The sequence below is a fragment of the Patella vulgata genome, chromosome 6, assembly GCF_932274485.2.
Source record: "Patella vulgata chromosome 6, xgPatVulg1.2, whole genome shotgun sequence".
Lineage (NCBI taxonomy): Eukaryota > Metazoa > Mollusca > Gastropoda > Patellidae > Patella > Patella vulgata.
In genome coordinates, this window is record NC_065884.2 from 4739211 (window position 1) to 4760484 (window position 21274).

General features: G+C 36.8%; 1 protein-coding gene across 1 annotated transcript; it reads left to right on the plus strand.

Annotated features, from left to right (window-relative positions):
* Nucleotides 1-944: 944 nt before the first annotated feature.
* Nucleotides 945-7081, plus strand: LOC126824673 (protein mono-ADP-ribosyltransferase PARP11). Its single transcript, XM_050553991.2, has 6 exons — nucleotides 945-955; nucleotides 1838-1916; nucleotides 2588-2737; nucleotides 3748-3887; nucleotides 4747-4901; nucleotides 5702-7081. Exons 2-6 carry the CDS (start codon nucleotides 1911-1913, stop codon nucleotides 6271-6273), a joined length of 1023 nt encoding a protein of 340 aa, XP_050409948.2. The 5' UTR covers nucleotides 945-955; nucleotides 1838-1910; the 3' UTR covers nucleotides 6274-7081.
* The last annotated feature ends 14193 nt before the right edge of the window (nucleotides 7082-21274 follow it).

Here is a 21274-nt window from a genome sequence, read left to right on the forward strand (position 1 = left end):
AGTGGATCAATTTGACTGAAATTTTTGGCAAATTCCCTTTACATTATCTAGTTTTTAACTATTATAGTGAAAACTGCCAACTTTTTATCTTATCTCCCATAATGTATCTTTAATATTCTATCACAATTTATGTAACAATGACTGACACCAACATTGTCCTTTAAATCCCAAACCATTCTCTCCCCAGGGAGATTCTTGTGTATCTGTATATATTGTATGTTTATATTCCCCAAGGGAGTTTCTTGTGTATCTGTATATTGTATGTTTATATTCCCCCAGGAGGTTCTAGTGTATATCATATGTTTTATAATTCCAAAGAGAGGTTCTAGTGTGTATTGTATGTTTTATAATTTCAGTTACAGATAGAATGTAAAGTTAAAGATTGTACAAGTTTTATGTCAATTGGTGGGTACAACAAAATATTCATTACTTTCATTTCTACCACTTTGAATACTGTGAATTTCAATTGTCTTTGGTTCTGTGAATTCTAATTGTCTATAAGTATACTGTGAATTCTAATAGTCTATTGCGCTGTGAATTCTAATTGTTTATGCTACTGTGAATTCTAATTGCCTATGGTACTGTGATTCTAATTATGTATGTTTTTGTGAATTATAATTATAATTTTATGCGTCTAATTCTAATGTGAACTATAATTGTTTGATATCCATGTGTTTATTGTAGGTGAACTTAAAAGAATCGTGCCTGGTGAAATTATGGAGTTGTTTAACGAGATTTTGGAGAAAGAAAATGAAAATACTATAAACAAACTCGAGAATATAGTCAGGTATACACATGTTACTATAAATAACCTCGAGAATATAGTCAGGTATACACATGTTACTATAAATAACCTCGAGAATATAGTCAGGTATACACATGTTACTATAAATAACCTAGAGAATATAGTCAGGTATACACATGTTACTATAAATAACCTCGAGAATATAGTCAGGTATACACATGTTACTATAAATAACCTAGAGAATATAGTCAGGTATACACATGTTACTATAAATAACTCAGAGAATATAGTCGGGTATACACATGTTACTATAAATAACTCAGAGAATATAGTCAGGTATACACATGTTACTATAAATAACTCAGAGAATATAGTCAGGTATACACATGTTACTATAAATAACTCAGAGAATATAGTCAGGTATACACATGTTACTATAAATAACTCAGAAAAATATAGTCAGGTATACACATGTTACTATAAATAACCTAGAGAATATAGTATAGTACTGCGTTACATTACATGGAAACAATACTGACCTTATGTGGGGATATTAGTCACCAGAACAATGTCAAAGCATGCTTACATAGTGGTGCCTATATCTATATCATTTAATTGAAGAGTCGGGACTGTGATATGTTTATTTTTAGCAAGAAACTAGAGCTTCGGATGAGCAAACAAAAAAGTAGTCCCACCAGATCCAGAACCAAATTTATGAGCCGCATTGATGAAAGATGGATACCAGTTTCTATGTATAATAGTCATCAATTTTCCAAATTTCAAAGTTCTCTTCCCATTTAGATTTAGGCTTTTACAAACCTAATGAGATTGTTCATTGAGATTTCTGTTTTATTTTGGATTCTTTTTCAAAATTAAAATTAAAATGTTGAAGCCTTTGTAAACAGCTCAGACTACAAAGCTGCTAAAGACCCCTACACACATGCGAATTATTGAAATAAAATTGAACCATATGTTATTCCCGAAATGACCTTGTTTGTGTTGAGTGGAAGTTAAACCCCATCTCTCTCTCTCTCTCGCTCTCTCTCTCTCAAGTTGAATGGCCACTCATGTTTTTATCTTCTATTTAATCAGATGTCCGGAATGTGGTTTCACTGCTGAGCTGTTACAGATAGAGAAAGAGTTTCACTGTGGTAATCCAGACTGTATGCTGGTAAGTAAATGTCCATCTTTCTATTACTGATTATCATAATTGTCTCGCAACTAGGATCGAAAGCAACACCCTCTGTCCTGGTTGGTGGGGGAGGCCGAATGGTTAATGAGTGCGTTCAATCTGATTGAAATACAAATCTATATTTCATTTTGTTTTTTATACTACATGAAGATCTGACAAGTTATAGCGATAGGTCACGTCAGGGGTCGTAAACTAAAGCTATTGGGTAGACACAAACAGAGTGGATGAGAAGTAATTATATAATGTTAGCTATGTGAACTCCTCGGATGAGAAGTAATTATATAATGTTAGCTATGTGAACTCCTCGAATGACACATAATTATATAATGTTAGCTGTGTGAACTCTTCGGATGAGAAGTAATTATATAACGTTAGCTGTGTGAACTCTTCGGATGAGAAGTAATTATATATTGTTAGCTGTGTGAACTCCTCGAATGACACGTAATTATATAATGTTAGCTGTGTGAACTCTTCGGATGAGAAGTAATTATATAACGTTAGATGTGTGAACTCTTCGGATGAGAAGTAATTATATATTGTTATCTATGTGAACTCCTCGGATGAGAAATAATTATATATTATTAGCTATGTGAACTCCTCGGATGAGAAGTAATTATATAATGTTAGCTATGTCATGTTTAATGTTTCAGTCATCTTGTCGATATTGTAAGAAATCGTGGAATGATGATTCTCACACTCACTGTACAGCTTTACTAACATTAGTAGATAGAAAACGAAGCGATGGGGTCGTGACTTCTTGTCCTAAATACTGGAAAGATATAGAAGTCGAGACAGATAAGGTACGATTTTATAACTTTTTTTTTTTCTTTTGCTTATTTGATAATGGGGGATTGGGCCGAATGGTTAACGCGTAATGCTTGTATGTGACAAAGAGTAGTGTCACCTGTCCAACCTCATACGTATCCTTCCACTGATAAAGATCCCTAGGCACAAGCGATTGAATTAAATAAAATTGAACCATATGTTAGTCCCGAAATGACCTAGTTTGTGTCGAGTGGACGTTAAACCCTATTTCTCTCTCCATATGATAATTTTGATAAGTTGGAGCTAAGTTGGCAGGCTAAGTTCCTTTGAATCCCCCCTTTCTTGTTAATGGTGAATGACAGAGGGTCTGGCATAGAAAAGCTTCTCTGGTCTTGTTTATACCATTCACAGCTGGAAAACTAAGGTCTTGTTTATACCATTCACAGCTGGAAAACTAAGGTCTTGTTTATACAATTCACAGCTGGAAAACTAAGTTCTTGTGTATACCATTCACAGCTGGAAAACTAAGGTCTTGTTTATACCATTCACAGCTGGAAAACTAAGTTCTTGTGTATACCATTCACAGCTGGAAAACGAAATACGAGTAGGCCAAAATTATGCTTTTAGCACACTGTATGGCGTATGCCTGTTTATATTAATCCCCGTTAGTGCAGAAATCTAAGCCGGAAAATCTGGATGAACTTTCTCGGCCAATGCAGGGATCGAACACCCGACCTCCAGGCTAGCAAGCCAGTGTCTTACCCACTCACCCACCATGATCCCCCCACAGTTCTATGGAACGATCACTATATTATATACATACAACATTTCAACAAGATTTCATTAGTCCTTGTCAAGCATACAAAATGACACAATGTTGAAGGGAGGTCATATTTCATTAGTCCTTGTCAAGCATACAAAATGACATAATGTTGAGGAGAGGTTGTATGCATGTTCCTCAATCCCTTTTAATAGGTGAATAAATTATTGTTTTAATAATAAATAAAAAAAACAATGTTGAGAGATGTGTTGGATATTTTTCCAGGATTTTTGTATTTTACCGTTGGAGGAAAAGCATGAAGAGTACCGAGCTGTAAAAGATTTGATGTTAGCGTCAATGTCACAGACCCTGATTAAATCTATTTATAGAATACAGAATAATAAATTATGGGAGAAATATTATCTGTAGGTATTTTATCTTTAAACACAAGTCAATTATCTCCCTTGATTCTACTTGTTCTACTCACTAAGTCGATGCTGGATTGAACGTTCCGGAATAGAATTCTATCAAACCCAAAAATAGTGACAATCGGGTGAAAATGGGGATTTGGGGCTAGAACGCATGTGCTGACTGCACAAGGAAATATCTCAACCAACCATGACAGTTGAAACATATTCATTTTGTTTAATTACGTCATGATTCTACTCACACCACCTTAGTTGTCGGGACTGACAGGACTGAATTCCGCATCACTCAATTGCAATTCCGGTGGTTGGTTTTTATCTATACTAATATTTGTGACTGTCGTTTGTTTGTCTGTCTGTCTGTTCAGGGTTGGCTGAAATTTGGTATTTAGGCCTACCACTTCCGGTTTCGGAGTTATGCTTCTTCCGGTTTATGGCTTGGTTAACGGCCAGTAGAGTGTTTCTCAACCTTTTTCTGCCAACGGCACACCATGGAACACATGAACAATGAGTGGCACACCTGGCTAAATATATATGAAAAATATTTGATTTTTGCAAAATAAAAACATGATAAGTCATAGACGGCATACAACCGTAGACACAAACTAGTTATAGACACATAGAATGACTCAAACTAAATAAAGAAATACACAACTATGAACTTACATTATTGCAATCTTTCGATTTTCATCAGTCAAATAGCTGGCTTTAGCGAAAAATTTTCTTAGTGTGCTAAATTTCATTGCACACTTAGTAAGATCTCACGCCACACTGGTTGAGAATCACTGCGCTAGTAGATCTAAGATTGCTTCTTTAAAGCTTGTGTACTTAGACTGTAATATTATTTGTTTCATTGTAGTTCTAGGAAACATATCTGTGATGATTTTGGTGCTCAGAAGTTAAATGAGAGACATCTGTTTCATGGAACCAACCCCCAAAACATCCAACAGATTTGTCAGCAGGGTTTTGACTGGCGTTTATCAGGAAAACAAGTTGGAGCAGCTTATGGTGACGGTAGGTTGTCTTAATTATACATGGCCATTTGTTATAAAAGGTCTGTCATCGATCAAATTGCGTGTTTTCGATTTCCCGATTGTACGTGACAAGGAGTAGGGTCGCCTGTCCAATCTCCTGGGTTTTCTCCGGTTTCCTCCCATTGCTAAAGACCCCTACACACAAGCCAATTTATTGAATTAAAATTGAACCATATTAGTCCTGAAATGGCCTAGTTTGTGTCGAGTGGACGTTAAGCCCCATTTCTCATTGCTAAAGACCCCTACACACAAGCCAATTTATTGAATTAAAATTGAACCATGTTAGTCCTGAAATGGCCTAGTTTGTGTCGAGTGGACGTTAAGCCCCATTTCTCTCTCAGTGAGTAAGACATTGGCACGCTAACCTGGATTTCCCGTGTTCAATCCTTGAGTAGGCCCGAGAAAGTTCTTCAGGATTTTCCGGCATTGTTCCTTCTTGTCAGTGGTGCAGGAATGAGGGCCAGGCAAGGGACAATGTATAGTCGTTCGGATAGGATGAAAAAACAAGTTTTTGTGTACACATTGGCGTGCATGTAAAAGATGATTTTGTAAGTTGAAATTCAATATAAGAAATATATTATCAGAAGATTGGATATATGTCCCTCTCTTGGACAATTACGCATCGATTAATCATTAGGGACTTCAATGTTTGATATGCTGCCACAATTCCAAGATGGCTGTCATGACATCATGATTGGATCCTGGTCCATATTGTAAGCTCATACATGTTATTAATATATGGCTGTCATGTTATTAATATATGTTTTTGTCTACTTCTAGGTGCATATTTTGCAGTTGAAGCTCAATATTCTAATAAATTGACCCAACCAATCAGTGAAACACAAGATGTGATGAAATCTTTATCATTCGGACATTTTATACCATTAACACAGAAATCGGCAACCGTCAGTATACAGAATGATACGTCATCGCATAATCCGACCAATACTACAACTCCGACAGATGATACCACTTCTGTTAATAACACTCAATCATCTATCGGACAAACTCCTGGGAATCCCTTCGGACCTGTTTCCTTTTTAGCATCTCCGTTTCCACCATATCCTGCTGCACAATCACGGACAAGCGGTTTTAATTATTTTGGACAGCAGTCGACATCTGGAGGTGGTCCATCTACGGGAAGAAAAGTTAAATTAATGTTCATGGCTAGGGTTGTATGCGGACGCCCATTTCAAGGAGCTAAAGGAATACGAAGACCTCCACCAGATATTTCTGACAGCAAGAAAAGACTTTATAATTCAGCAGTGAATAATTTAAATAGACCCGATATGTTTATTATATTTGATAGTTCGCAGAGTTACCCAGAATATGTTATAGAATATTATTGTTAACATAACCTGGAATATGTTATAGGATAATTTAAAATGACCCGGAATATGTTATAGAATATTATTGTTAGCATGACCCGGAATATGTTATAAAATATTATTGTTAAGATGGCCCGGAATATGTTATAGAATATTTTAAGATGACCCGAAATATGTTATAGAATAATTTTAAGATGACCCGGAATATGTTATAGAATATTTTAAGAAGACTCGGAATATGTCATAGAATAATTTTAAGATGACCCAGAATATATTATAAAATATTTTAAGATGATCTGGAATATGTTATAGCATATTTTTTGTTAGCATGGCCCATATAGAATATTATTGTTAACATGACCCGGAATATGTTATAGAATATTATTGTTAGCATGGCCCGGATAGAATATTATTGTTAACATGGCCTGGAATATCTTATAGAATATTATTGTTAACATGCCAGGAAATCGGACTTTGATGTTATGGTATGTAACTGAAAATAGAAGAAATCAGACTGACTGGACTGATTAGAAGTGTACACTAATAAATAAATCAAAAACATCAGTCCAGCAAAGGACCCTGTAAAAAAACGAGGAATATGATGCATGTATGTATATTTGTATATATCAATGTATTTATATCATTTTATTTCAAGTTTTGTTATTTGTAAAAATTGAAGTGGTTGTATAAACACTGATTTTTAACTTGTACAATATTGTATCATATTTTATTTATCTGTTTGTTGCTCAGATTTATAAATTTTTTACGTATAAATGTAATCATTTGTACATGTTTGTTACTGAAAGAGGTGTGGAATATATCTAAACCTATACATTGGTGTGTGTTTGTTATTGTATATTATCATTATTAAGAATTTTCATATAGTGCCATTTCCACCAGATTCTCAAAGGAGTAAAAAATGAATACATGAAGCATAAAGATCACAAAATGTTTCTATGCAAAGGATTTGCCGGAGTGGTTTCCCTTGTGAGTGATGCAGGACAGACAGCCAGGGCGACCTTCGGTTGCACAGATCTTCGTACTATAGTCGAACCATCTGCATGCGAATGGCATTTAGTTCAACCAGTGGTCGTGACCAGCCGTAACATGCGATAAAGCATGGTCGGGATAGTTCAAAGATGGCTGACAAAACTGTCACTTGAGAAGATTTTCTGAAAAATATAATAAAATTGCCGATTGCCGTTGCGTTATTTACACCTTGGTCGGTATTATAGGGCCCATGTTAACACCTGAAAGTTAGTGAATGGGCATGTATATAGATGTTAAATTTGATTTTTTTTCGTCTTTTTTTGATGAATTTGACAGATTAGGATCTTCTTATTCGAATATATAGGCACACGACAAAAAACTGTACGTGTGAAATGATCTTGGTTGGGTGACATAAATCCAATGAAAAATATTCAGATATTGACAAATCCTATTTGTAACCTATTCTAAGCTTGCTTTCAAATCACAGTATGGAAAATTAATCAGTTTTTAAAAATACATGAGTAAATAGGAGAAAATATAGCAGGCGGAACAACTGACATTGTCGCCACCATACTGAATAGTCAATGGCTAGGGCCATTTGCTTTTGGGTGCTGGTTCAGACTGTAGTCGCGACCATAGTCTACATCCGAAGGTCGCCCTGTCAAGGACAGCTGTCTAGTCGTTCAGATGAGATGAAAAAACCATTAAGTGCAGGTAAAAGATCCATTGGCAGTTGGAATTCATATACTATTCAAAAAAAGTAGGGGATATTTGATTTTTAAGTGTTATTAAAGTCACCTAATGAAACTGACGAAGAAACAAATGACAAAATGAAATGAAGTTCACATTCATCGATTTATTCCAAATGATCGTTAGACTAAGTAAGGCACAGTCTGACCATTATAAGGGTAAAATGATACCCGGGGTCAAACAGCAAAGTTACCACAGCATCACAACCAAGTCAGTAACGGGTAAATCCTCCTCTGTTTGCGAAACAAGCATTGATCCGACGTGGCATACTCCTAATGAGACGTCTAAGGTCATTTTGGTCCAGATTGTCCCATTCCTGTTGCAACGCAGCAGCAAGTTCTTGGACATTGGCAGGACGTTGTTGACGTTGACGTAACCTCTGTCCAAGCATGTCCCAGACATGCTCGATGGGGGAGAGGTCGGGACTCAGTGCTGGCCAAGGTAATGTGGTGATGTTCTGTTGTTGGAGGTAACCTGTAACGATCCTGGCCCTGTGACATCTTGCGTTGTCATCCTGGAAGATGAAACGGCGGCCATGACGTCGTGCGAACGGCACAACATGGACTGCCAAGATGTTGTCCCGGTAGTACTGGCCTGTAACACGCCCTGCAACAACATGTAAAGCCGTTCTTCCAGCAACAGTGATGCCTCCCCACACCATAACAGAACCACCCCCAAATCGATCATGTCTGATGACGTTAACGTCTTGGAAGCGCTCGTTTCGACGACGCCACACCCTCCTACGTCTGTCCAAAAAATCAACAGTGAACCTTGACTCATCTGAAAACATCACATTGCTCCAGCGTCGATTATCCCAGTGTTGACGATCCCTACACCAACGACGTCTTGCCTGAATGTGATGATCTCTCAAACAAGGGATCACGCGAGGACGTCGGGCGCGAAGGTGACCCCTATGCAGTCGATTCCGAATCGTCTGGCCACTCACTCTCACACCAGTGTCTGTTTGAAGACGAGCGCTGATCTGATTTGCTGTGATGACACGATTTCTCAAGGCCAAGGTACGGATAAATCGATCCTGGGCTTGAGTTGTCGCCCTTGGTCGACCTGAGCGTGGTCTGTCCTGTACAGATTGTGTATCACGGTATCTGGACCATAGCCTGCTTATGACAGACTGAGAAACATTCATCGTCCGCGCCACAACCGCCTGTGTTGTGCCGATCTGTAGCATGCCAAGGGCACGTAACCTTTCATTTTGGGTAAGCCGACGCATATCAAAATTTGTTTTCTGGTCACTAAAACAATTAAACTGATGTTTCCACCCTGGAATTCAATGCCACAATGACTGTAACATTCAAAGTCAGAGTCGTGCAAATCTTGGGTTGGACCCCCATGATGATCCCAAGCATCACCTGCATTCCATGCGGTAGCTATTGGTGCGTTTGGGCGTCACATGTAACTGGAAATGTTTCTTCTGTTAGGTTCTATAGTGACTTTTTTCGTAGTTATTTGCATATTTTAGTATTATGCCCCCAAAATCAAATATCCCCTACTTTTTTTGAATAGTATATAAGAGTAGGTCGTAGTAGGGCTGTATCACAGTTGTTTTGTATATCAAGGTATATCATATGTGTGTTTACATATGTTATATGATTTCAATATGTCTAGTTATTTGTCTAGTAATATATTTCTTGGCCTTTATTTCCAAAGCATATGCAAAATAATTTTAAATTTAGGATTTTTTCATTTAGACTTTAGTATTATATGGATGGCCGAATGGTTAGTGCGTGCATGCTGTATCATAAGGTCTGTCATTTAGTCAACTGGCCTGGTTTCGCCTCCCTGGTTGTACGTGACAAGGAGTAGGGGCGCCTGTCCAACCTCGTGGGTTTTCTCCAGGTCCTCTGGTTTCCTCCCACTGCTAAAGACTCCTAGGCGAAATCGAATTATTGAAATAAAATTCAACTATGTTAGTGCCGAAATGACCTAGTTTGTGTCGAGTGGACGTTAAACTCAATTTCTCTCTCTCGTATAGCATAAAGTTCAGTAAACTGTGACTGTCATATTATATGGAAGGCTTATTAGTATAAAGTTCAGTAAACTGTGACTGTCATATTATATGGAAGGCTTATTAGTATAAAGTTCAGTAAACTGTGACTGTCATATTATATGGAAGGCTTATTAGTATAAAGTTCAGTAAACTGTGACTGTCATATTATATGGAAGGCTTATTAGTATAAAGTTCAGTAAACTGTGACTGTCATATTATATGGAAGGCTTATTAGTATAAAGTTCAGTAAACTGTGACTGTCATATTATATGGAAGGCTTATGAGTATAAAGTTTATTAAACCTTGACTATATTATCATATTGTATGGAAGGCTTCTTAGTATAAAGTTTATTAAACCTTGACTATATTATCATATTGTATGGAAGGCTTGTTAGTATAAAGTTTAGTAAACCTTGACTATCATTATCATATTGTATGGAAGGCTTGTTAGTATAAAGTTTAGTAAACCTTGACTATCATTATATTATATGGAAGGATTAGATTGTAATTGTTCCTTCCATATTGGAACTTGATCAGAGGTTTCTGAGATATGACCCATTTAATTTTGGCCAACATGGGGTTGGCAGTCAACATTCAAATGATTATAGCTCAATAACCAGTTAGTGAAAATTTGAATGAAATGAAATGGGGTTTAACGTCCTACTGTTCTGCTCCAAACTGGGCTAATGAAGACGGGCATACGCCATACAGTGTGCTATGAGGGAAATTTTGCCCAGACAGTGGCACTACGGCCTATTCTTATATTGAATTCCAACTGTCAAGGGATCTTTTACATGCATGCCAATCTGTACGCGGGACCTCAGTTTCTCATCCCATCCAAACGACTAGACAGCTGTCCTTGTCAGGCCCTCCGTCCTGCAGCGGGGGGGGGGGGTGGATGGCCGAATGGTTAGGACGTGTAGGACGTGCGTGTGTATCATGAGGCCTGTCATTGAGTTAACTGGCCTGGTTTCGAATCCCCGGTTGTACATGACATGGAGTAGCGTTGCCTGTTCAAGCTCGTGGGTTTTCTCCGAGTCCTGCGTTTTCCTCCCACTGCTAAAAACGCCTACGCGCAAGCGAATTATTGAAATAAAATTAATGTTAGTCCCGAAATGACCTAGTTTGTGTCGAGTGGACGTTAAACCCCATTTCTCTCTCTTTTATGATAAAACATTCTTCAAAGGTGTCATCATTGGCAACGCCGTTGGTAATCCGGGAACTTGAAAGTAGTTTTAATGGCGGACTTCGTCATACAGCCGAGGCTAGCTGTAGGGTACTGGAATCTGCTGTGGTTTGCCGAGTGTAATCCCTGGGTACATTAACGAAATCAAAATATTCAAATTATAATTGTCCACGTGATTTAATGATACGAATCAATCGAACAGCGGTTTACAAATCAACATTAGAACCATTGTTTACATGCTTAACAGCATAGCGGCTTGTACGCGCGATTATAAGAAAGTTTGCAAAGCCATATGTGGGTCAGGTACAAAACTCGGAAAGCTCGGAAGACTCAGAAAATATTTTCCGACTTTTCCCCTCTCCGAGTTTTAAGAATTGACTCGATTGAAAACACAAAACTCGGAAAAAATTGTCCGACTTTTTGTTTCAAACTGAACAGTCGGACAATATTTTCCGAGTTTTCTATTCAAACAAAAAAAGTCGGACAATTTTTTCCGACCTTTCCTAGTTTTGTGTTTTCAATCGAGTCAAATCATAAAACTCGGAAAAGGGAAAAGTTGGAAAAGTATCAAAATATATATTTTTTTAAATTGGCGGAAGATGTTGTACTAAGATGTCTATTTGATAAGTTAGACATGATCTATGTAACTAATTCTTTCAAATTTAACCAAACGAATGCAATGTGTTAGTTATAGGTGAATACCCGAGTTTTCCAAGTTTTGTATTTTAGCCTATACGAAAAGACCCGGAAAGTGCCTAAACGATAACAAAATAAAATATTTGTCATTTCTCCTTATGGGGATAACTTGATATTTAGTGGAATCATTTATTTTTTGCTTAAAGACAGACATTCAACGGAGGCTAACTTTTAAAAAATAGCGAAAGAAGTGAAAATAACACATATGTTTAATAAGTTGGACATGATATATTTTATTTTTTGTGATATTTATAACTGAATATCCGAGTTTTGTATTTTGGGCTATACGAAAATACAAATCTCGGAAAACTCGGAAAGTGGCAAAAAGATATCAAAATAAAATATTTTTCATTGGATATGATTATTATACAGCGGATTTCTCCTTAACGGGAATAACTTGATATTTAGTGTAGCCTACTCAAGTTTTTGTTGCATCGAGACAGACATCACAGACAGTAGGCCTACTACGTGTCGAGAATATCTAATTGGATAATTAAGTGATAGTAACACATCTATTTAATAATTTGGACATGATCTATAACCTTTTCAGTTAGATTTTAACCAAAATAATGCAATATGGCAGTTATTATTAAATATCCGAGTTTTCCGAGTTTTGTATTTTGGGCTATACGAAAATACAAAACTCGGAAAACTCGGAAAGTGGCAAAAAGATATCAAAATAAAATATTTTTCATTGGATATGATTATTATACAGCGGATTTCTCCTTAACGGGAATAACTTGATATTTAGTGTAGCCTACTCAAGTTTTTGTTGCATCGAGACAGACATCACAGGTAGTACTACGTGTCGAGAATATCTAATTGGATAATTAAGTGATAGTAACACATCTATTTAATAATTTGGACAGGATCTATAACCTTTTCAGTTAGATTTTAACCAAAATAATGCAATATGGCAGTATTTAAAATATCATAGTTTTCCGAGTTTTGTATTTTGAGCTATACGAAAATACAAAACTCGGAAAGTGGCAAAAAGATATCAAAATAAACTATTTTTCATTGGATAATTATGATTATTATACAGCGGATTTCTCCTTAACGGGAATAACTTGATATTTAGTGTAGCCCACTCAAGTTTTTGTTGCATCGAGACAGACATCACAGACAGTAGGCCTACTACGTGTCGAGAATATCTAATTGGATAATTAAGTGATAGTAACACATCTATTTAATAATTTGGACATGATCTATAACCTTTTTGATAATTTTCCAACTTTTTCTCTTTCCGAGTTTTATGATTTGACTCAACTGAAAACACAAAACTCGGAAAGGTCGGAAAAAATTGTCTGACTTTTTTGTTTGATTAGAAAACTCGGAAAATATTTTCCGACTTTTCAGTTTGAAACAAAAAGTCGGACAATTTTTTCCGAGTTTTGTGTTTTCATTCGAGCTTTCAGAGTTTTCCCAGTTTTGTACCTGACCCCATATGTGGTATCAAAAGAAGTGACATACTTTTGAGGTTAGTGTAGTAGAAAGGAACGATTCACGGTTCTTCCGTACGCCCCCTAGAGATTTGCCTCCTTGCCACCCCGGTCATATGCTTGTCTCAAAGCTAAAAGCATGCGAGTCTAAATGCAGACTTGTTGCTCTAGTGGTGCGAAACTGCGAACGGCCCATTGGTCAGATACGGTCCCCTTGCGAAACGCGGATCGGTTTAATGGATAACTGTGGTAATTCTAGAAATAATTCATGCGTGAGGGAGGGGGGCATTTAGCCGCTATCGCATAAATATTGCCGTGAAATGTCTGGCCCATCAATTGTCCACCACAGCTAGAACAGCGGTTATAGACCCGTTCATGGTGGCATCTGGCAACCTCTTAGTTTAGTATATGTAAATGGTAGAAAGGACACCAACCGGGATTCCATCAATAGCGGTCCATCGCGAAGAGCCCACCGCCCAATCCCCCGTCGATCTAAGACGGTTCTGGAACAGTGGAGCAAGCGCCGACTCGGAAGGTTTGCATATGGGGTGGGTGTTGGGGTGCCCAGGCTCCTTTTAAGTCAGATAGCGAACAAGTACCGAAAGGGGAAGTCGGAAAGAGATGGAGAGAGAGAGAGAGAGGGGTTTAACGTCCACTCGACACAAACTAGGTCATTTCGGGACTAATATATGGTTCAATTTTATTTCCATAATTCGCAGTCTTTAGCAGTTGGAGGAAACCAGAGGACCCGGAGAAAACTCACGAGGTTGAACGGGCGACCCTACTCAATGGCAGACTTTATGAAACAGCGAGCACGCGCTAACCATTCAGCCTTCCAACCCCCCTACTTTGAAGAGAGGGTGCAAAAGAACGTGAAAGCGCCTACGGGAAAATAGGTGGAAGGAGGGTCGGCCGAGTTCCCGCTACCGCCGATGCCGTTAGCAAGCAACGGGAGGCTAACCTGGTTACTAAACATACAGCATCTCAAAATAGTTCAAATTTATTCGAATTCAGCACATTTGAATTGAACCCATAAGTTTATTGATAGAATCTTACCAATTTAGCATAGCCAGTCGAATATGGAAGCTAAAGTACAATGCTTAGCAAATCCGATGCTTAAACTATCTGTCCAAGAATGGGACTTGGGAATAGACCTGGCCACGGACTTAATACGACTTCCAATATATCTCCAGAATAACACAAATAACAATCTGTTCTTCTTAAATACGTTTTATATCAAGCAGGATACAAAGTTTAATATAATAATATTAATAATAATAACAATAATATAATACTAATAAGCTAATTAATATAATAATAATAATAATAATAACCAGAATTTATTCAGCCCATGATTACTAAATATTTAGTTTATAATGGGCTTTCAAATATATTCTTGGTCACGTAACACTATTTTGAAAAAGATGGGTTTTCAATGCTGACTTAAATGTTTCGATAGATTTAGATGGTTTAATTTAAATTAGTAACCCGTACGCAGTCTTTGACTGGATTCATGGCGTATGGGCATTTCCTTCATGTAGTTCGGCATTTTGACATTTATTCCTTTGTATGTAAGGAGTGTGATCTTGAAGATAATCCACTTTTTCATAGGAAGTCAATGTAAATTTGAAAGGGTATCGGTTAAGGGTCTTGTAGATGAGTTCTATATATGTTAAAGTTTCTGGATTTGATAGTCTGGTATACTGAAGAGTACGTGCATTGTGGCAGCCCAACGTTGATGAAAGAAAGGCATGAACGAGCCTCATGATTTACCCTGGCGTATTCTAGAGATAATAAAATACTGCTGAACAGACAGATTATACTTGTTTAATGAATTTGATAGTTGCCCCGATTTGGTTGGCTGATTCTGATGATTAGAAGGTCGGGTTGTCAAATTGCAGCAGTGGTGATTTGAGCTTGGCAAGTTGTTGCTTTGTGCTGATGACTAGGAATTCCAGTTTTTCTGGCTGGATTAAGTTTCAGAAAGTTCATGGTCATCCACTGGTTTAATTCTCAATCTGATTAAAAACATAGATCCTATTATGTTTCGTTTGTTATAGTTCAAAATTTCGTTTTACTTGTCTTTACTACACTAGGACCTGGAAGAGTAGTTATATAACCCGCGTTCTGGTTGAAGTAAGGGATTAGCCAATGAAACGGTCTGTTACGGTGACTTCTTGGCGTGCCATGCAATGAACTGTGGGTAAACCACTAGAAACGTCAACGCGGATTGGTTACTCAGTACAATGTTACCTGTTTGGCTACGGCTCGAATATTTACATTTAAACCATAAGTTTGCCATTTTACGTAACCCAATGTCATTCAATAGTGTTTTAGGAGAAATGTCTAGGGTGTCAAAAGCGGAAAGGTCAATTAGGACTAATATGATACATTGGTGCTTGTCCAAGGCTCTGTAATGCTGTGTCGTTGCTACGAGATTCTTTATAGACGGATTGAAGCGAGTTATCAAGATGATAGCTGCGTATATGATGATTTAGTTGAAATAAAACACATTTCAATAACCTTTGAAATATGATTAAGATTGCTGACCGGGCCGTAGTTCTTCAGGCTGTCTTGGTCCCCAAGTATCGTTTCTTCAAATGAAGTATCCTGATGCTTTGAAAATAGACCGGTGTCGACAGATTTGTTAATTATGTGACACAAATTGGAAGGAACAGTTCGTGTGCTGTTTTGCTCACATGTATCTAACACATGAAAATTTCTTTCGTCTCTCTTTACCCCTCTTTATTCAGGAACCGCTACACCGTGTTCAATCATCATTTGAAAACAAATTAATTCTGTTTTAAATAAACATCATCTAACAGAGAACTTTTAGGTCAGACTTATCAAATTTATATAAAACGGCATAACATAATTTATATAACATTTTAAAAAAAGCATAAATCCCCAATTATCTTATACTATACCCAATTCATAGTATTTAAATACAATCAGATATGTTGCTTTAGATACATACATACTCAATATTAATAATATTAAAAAAAAATAAACTATAATATCTAGTCCAAAAGTAAAGAAATGAACTGAAGAGAACTAAGATAATATACTAAAAAAATAGCCTCCGGTCCACTTATTTTTACGCAATTCAAATTAATAACAAATATAATATAGAACAGGGTTGGTATATACTAATGTATAAATGTTTCAAAATAATAGATTATAAGAGACAGGGGACAAAATATACAGACACTCAATCTAATAGTTTACAAAACAATCAACACATGTGTCTTAGTGTGCAACCAAAATAGTTTTGTTGTACAATAACAATTAATTAAAGTTTAGTCATCTTGCCTTCAAATTGATAATCACCGTGGTCCAGTTAAACCCTGTTAACCAAAATTAGGATATAAATCTAGAAACTCAAAAATTAATAATTACATATTTTCATAATTGCATATTTACTGTATATTGTATAGATCATCATTATCTCGCGAAGACATTAACAGCATTGTATTAACCACCTAGTCTTATTATTTAGGTAAACATTGTGAGAACTAGCTACAAATAACCCAAGGGTTGCGTCACATCGGCCAAGACAAAATAAGGGCACATTCTCACACATGTGTATAATACATATCATTTTACGCATCTGTAACTTATTTTATTCCGAAATCTGTTATTAGATTCAAGTCGAATTTGCAGGCTTTTTACTGTGTAGCTAATTGTTATGTCATTTTACATTTCTTTTACTTTTTCTGCTTGTTTTTGTCAATGTATTAATCTGTTTGTAGCTAAGACGTGTGAGTGACAACATCTTGCTATATATTTCTGAATTATTGTGTGAATTATTGCGGAGTTGGTAAAATTAATCAGGTTACTCAGTAAATTTGGATGCTCGAGAACTCTAAAGCCTTTTCGTTACTTTTTAGCGTTTGATTAACAAATTGAAAGTATGGAAACAATTTGCCTTAAACAGGGAGTTGTTAATTAATCATTCGTTAATGGATACGTTAATTGTTGTATATACGTCTGAATAATCATCATATCCTATTCAAGACTGTAATATTCATAATTATAGGTACGAGGGTCAATCTTAGCGATATCACTTGACACGTCTTCAGCAATAAGAAATTCCTTAAGGGGCGACGAAAGCACTGTTAAATTATTAATATCCTCATTGGTAAATATCTCTCTAATCTTCTCTTTACATCGTGTTTTAAGTGACGGTACGCTTGTTGCTTTTAGTACACTGGCGTCATCATAAACATCATATTCATTGTCAAAATCATAGGTATCGTAATTCTCGTCACTATACTCATCATCAAGATAAGAAAAAGCTAAATCAATGGTATAATATCTAGGATGTAGACAGTCTTTTAATAGAACGAATTCGTTTAATTCGTATGGCAGATCTAAATCTAGAACTTTAGATTCTATTTTGGTGCCCAATTCCTTTCTGATAATTCTTCTACACAATGCTTTTAGAGACAGCTGGTTGCAATATTTGTCAAACATATAAGCGTCCTCATCCTGGTAGTAAAACGGGTTGTGATAGCTGACTCTCCTCTTCCTAAAATTTAAAGTGGATATAATTTGGTCCATCGGTGCCCCACTTAAATAAAGAAGTCGCCTCAGCTGCGATATTTTAGGCCATTCGTAATCAATTAAATCATAGCTACTTTCACCATTTTGTGGTACAAGCCTTTGAACACAGCAATTTTTGGCTAACAGGAATCGAATGAAAACTACGACGTCTTGAGGATCCCAGAACAATGGAAAGAGTAACATATTTTGTAGGGTTGTGTTGCCATTGATGCAAGGTAAATCAACAATGTCAAGGTCGTCACTAGATAGTAATAATCTGAAGCAACTTAGGTCAAGCACACCTGTATAGATATTCAGGTACTGTAGTGCAGATCGTCCTGAATAATCCAATTTCTTAACCTTAGCACCAGCCGCAAGTAATAATCTTGTTATCTGTCGATCGTTTTTCGAAGCTGCCATCATCAAAGCAGTTCTACCTCCTTTATCTTGAATATTGACGTCTATATCAGCAGTCTGCAGTAAAATATTTATACATTCCAAGTAAACTGGATATATTTGTCGACAGTATTTATGAACAACATCATTTAACTGCCTCTTATTCAGTCCATCTTTAAACATAGCAAACCCAATTATACACAGATGAAGTGCTGTATGACCTTTGTTATTCTGCGAATTTATTGCTACATTTGGGTGGCGTGTGAAAACCTCCAAATACGTACTGTTTAGTAAGAACGAAGCTATCATAATAGGTGTATTTGTTTTAGAACATTTCTGGTTGATACCCAGATCGATATCAAATAGCCATTTGAACTTTGCTACAGAATAGTCGTAATTGACTTTGGCCAAAAGATGAAACATATTCTCTCCTTCATCGGTAACTCCATTAAAAGGCGTTTCTAAACCCATACAATAGTTAAAAATCTCTAGCCGTCCACATTCGAGTATTTGATGAAGTAATGTGATGCGGCTCCAAGCTGAACGATTGGTATCTGCAATTTGTAACAGTTCGTAGACACGAATACAGTCATGCTTACGATATTGAATACAGTAGATATAAGTTGTATTACCATGGTTATCAGGTAAATCTACTTTGGCAGCATTTGAAATTATAAGTCTTAATATGTCAACATTGACCTGTTCCATTATAAAATACATCAAAGGTGTCATTCCTTCGTTGTTCTGATGATTTACAGTACACCCGTGTGAAATTAGAACATTCATTAAGTTGTGAATAAAACTTAGTGACACACCCTGTCTATTCGCTAAACATGCTATATAGAACAGTGGCGTGTTACCCTTTTCATCCTGCTGATTTACATCTAAACCCCGATGTAATAATTCCTTAACAACATGTATACACTCGGTTTCGTCCTTTCCCTTTCCGTCTATTGCTCTTAAAAGTAAATGGAGAATACCGTGACCATCTGCATCAACACATTGTATTTCAGCACCATGATCTAACAGATATTTTACAACTTCTAACAATCCTTTTTTAGCAGCTAGTATTAAAGGCCTCTCATTAGCTACACCGCACGTATTTAAATCTACGCCAGTATTAACCAATTTAATTACACACTGCAATAAATACGTACTACTATTATTTTGTGTATGACGATAATTATTTAGAACAATGCTAAGAAGGTTGGTTTGATATTCTATAGAATAAACTAGATGCTCTAATAAAACGACTACGACGTCGTACCATCCTGCTACCGACATCATCATAATAGCCGATTCTCTGTTTTCAGGAGATACAGACTTTATAAATTCTAGGATATTCCCATCGATGTTAGCTCGGTGTAAACGATTCCAAAGTCTGAAAAAACGAGAATTAAAATAATAGGACCATTTGTTTCTGTTTATCTATTGCCCTAATAATTATTAAAACAAGTCAACAATAAGACTTTTGCAACGATTTATCACTCTCCTCAATTAAATCAAAGTTATCACTGCTACCCCTAAGCAGACAATGTTCATTGCTGAACCTAGCTATTGATATAATGAAATCTGTATTCACAGTTTCATCATGTTCTAAAGTAAACAATGAGAGAGAGAGAAATGGGTTTAACGTCCACTCGACACAAACTAGGTCATTTCGGGACTAACATATGGTTTAATTTTATTTCAATAAATCGTTTGCGCGTAGGGGTCTTTAGCAGTGGGAGGAAACCGGGTAAACAATAAGGCTTATACAATCAAATTGTTCGTCATTACTGAACGTTCATCAATTAGAAACAAAGTTATCGCGTTCTAAAATCTCGAAAAAACAAATTGCTTATCTATGGCTAGCCGAACGAAAAAATGCTCGTCATTTATCTTAGACACTTACATGTACTTATCAAGATCTCTGGAGGAAGGAAGCGTTGTGAGTAAGTATACAAACGGTTGCCACGCAAGATACGCAAACAGTTTGCAAGGGATGAATAGAGAACATGCGAAGAAAGCGGTTTTTCGTACACCCAGGGGCCATAATCTATGAAGTGACGGTCCGATACGCACAAGTATCGACAGGAACACGGATCGGTGGGATATAAACATATATTTTAAGTTTCATCAAAATCGTATAAAAATTGAGATCTCTAGAGGATCCACACACCCCTGTTGCATGATCTAATACCCCCATCAGACCGGGGTCGCGTCCTTACTGCGCTGCTACGGTGACGGAAAATGTCCCCAGAGCGCGTCAAGATCGCCATAATCGTGATGTGGTCTCCATGGTCGCCAAAGATCGCCGTGTCACGGCGTTTGTTTTGAGCATGTTCAAAACAAACGCCAAGGTTCTGCGATCTGACCTCGAAAGCTGTAAGAAAGCGACTTTTTTCAAGTTTGTAATTTTTGGGGACACTTTCTTTCTTTGTGTTCACGTCTGCCGGTGACCTTGTGCATTTTCTGGTCGCCGTACGGTCGCAGCAGCGCAGTAAGGACGTCACCCGGTCTGACGGGGGCCTAAGGGAAACATAATGGCAAAATAAGGACCTACACAAACATTATTAACAATCACAGTGCACATCAATCAATTTAATTTATACGCAAGGAAAACTCTAGTTAATTTTTTACAACATGGAACTTATTGGACGAACACTTTTAATATGTAAATAATTGACGGGGTCAGCTATGTGGTTTTTACTGCGCGCACTTCGCTTTTCCACATAAAGCCAGCGGATGCTTTTTTCCCCAACGGGCTTTTTTTTATCCGCTCTGATGCCGCCAACCATCAGTCAGTTGGACCTCCTGTGTTAACTTTATTATGACAAAGGGAGAAGATGACCCGCCCTCTGTTCTCACGACATCGAATTTATAAGTGTGCTTTAAGAAACTTTTGGTATCCAAGGACCTTTTTATTTTGGATTTTTAACAATTTTCAAGTGTAAATAATTTAATTAAATCAGCCTGTCCATAATATCATATTCATTGTATTGGACGTTAAATCTGTAATAAACAACAACA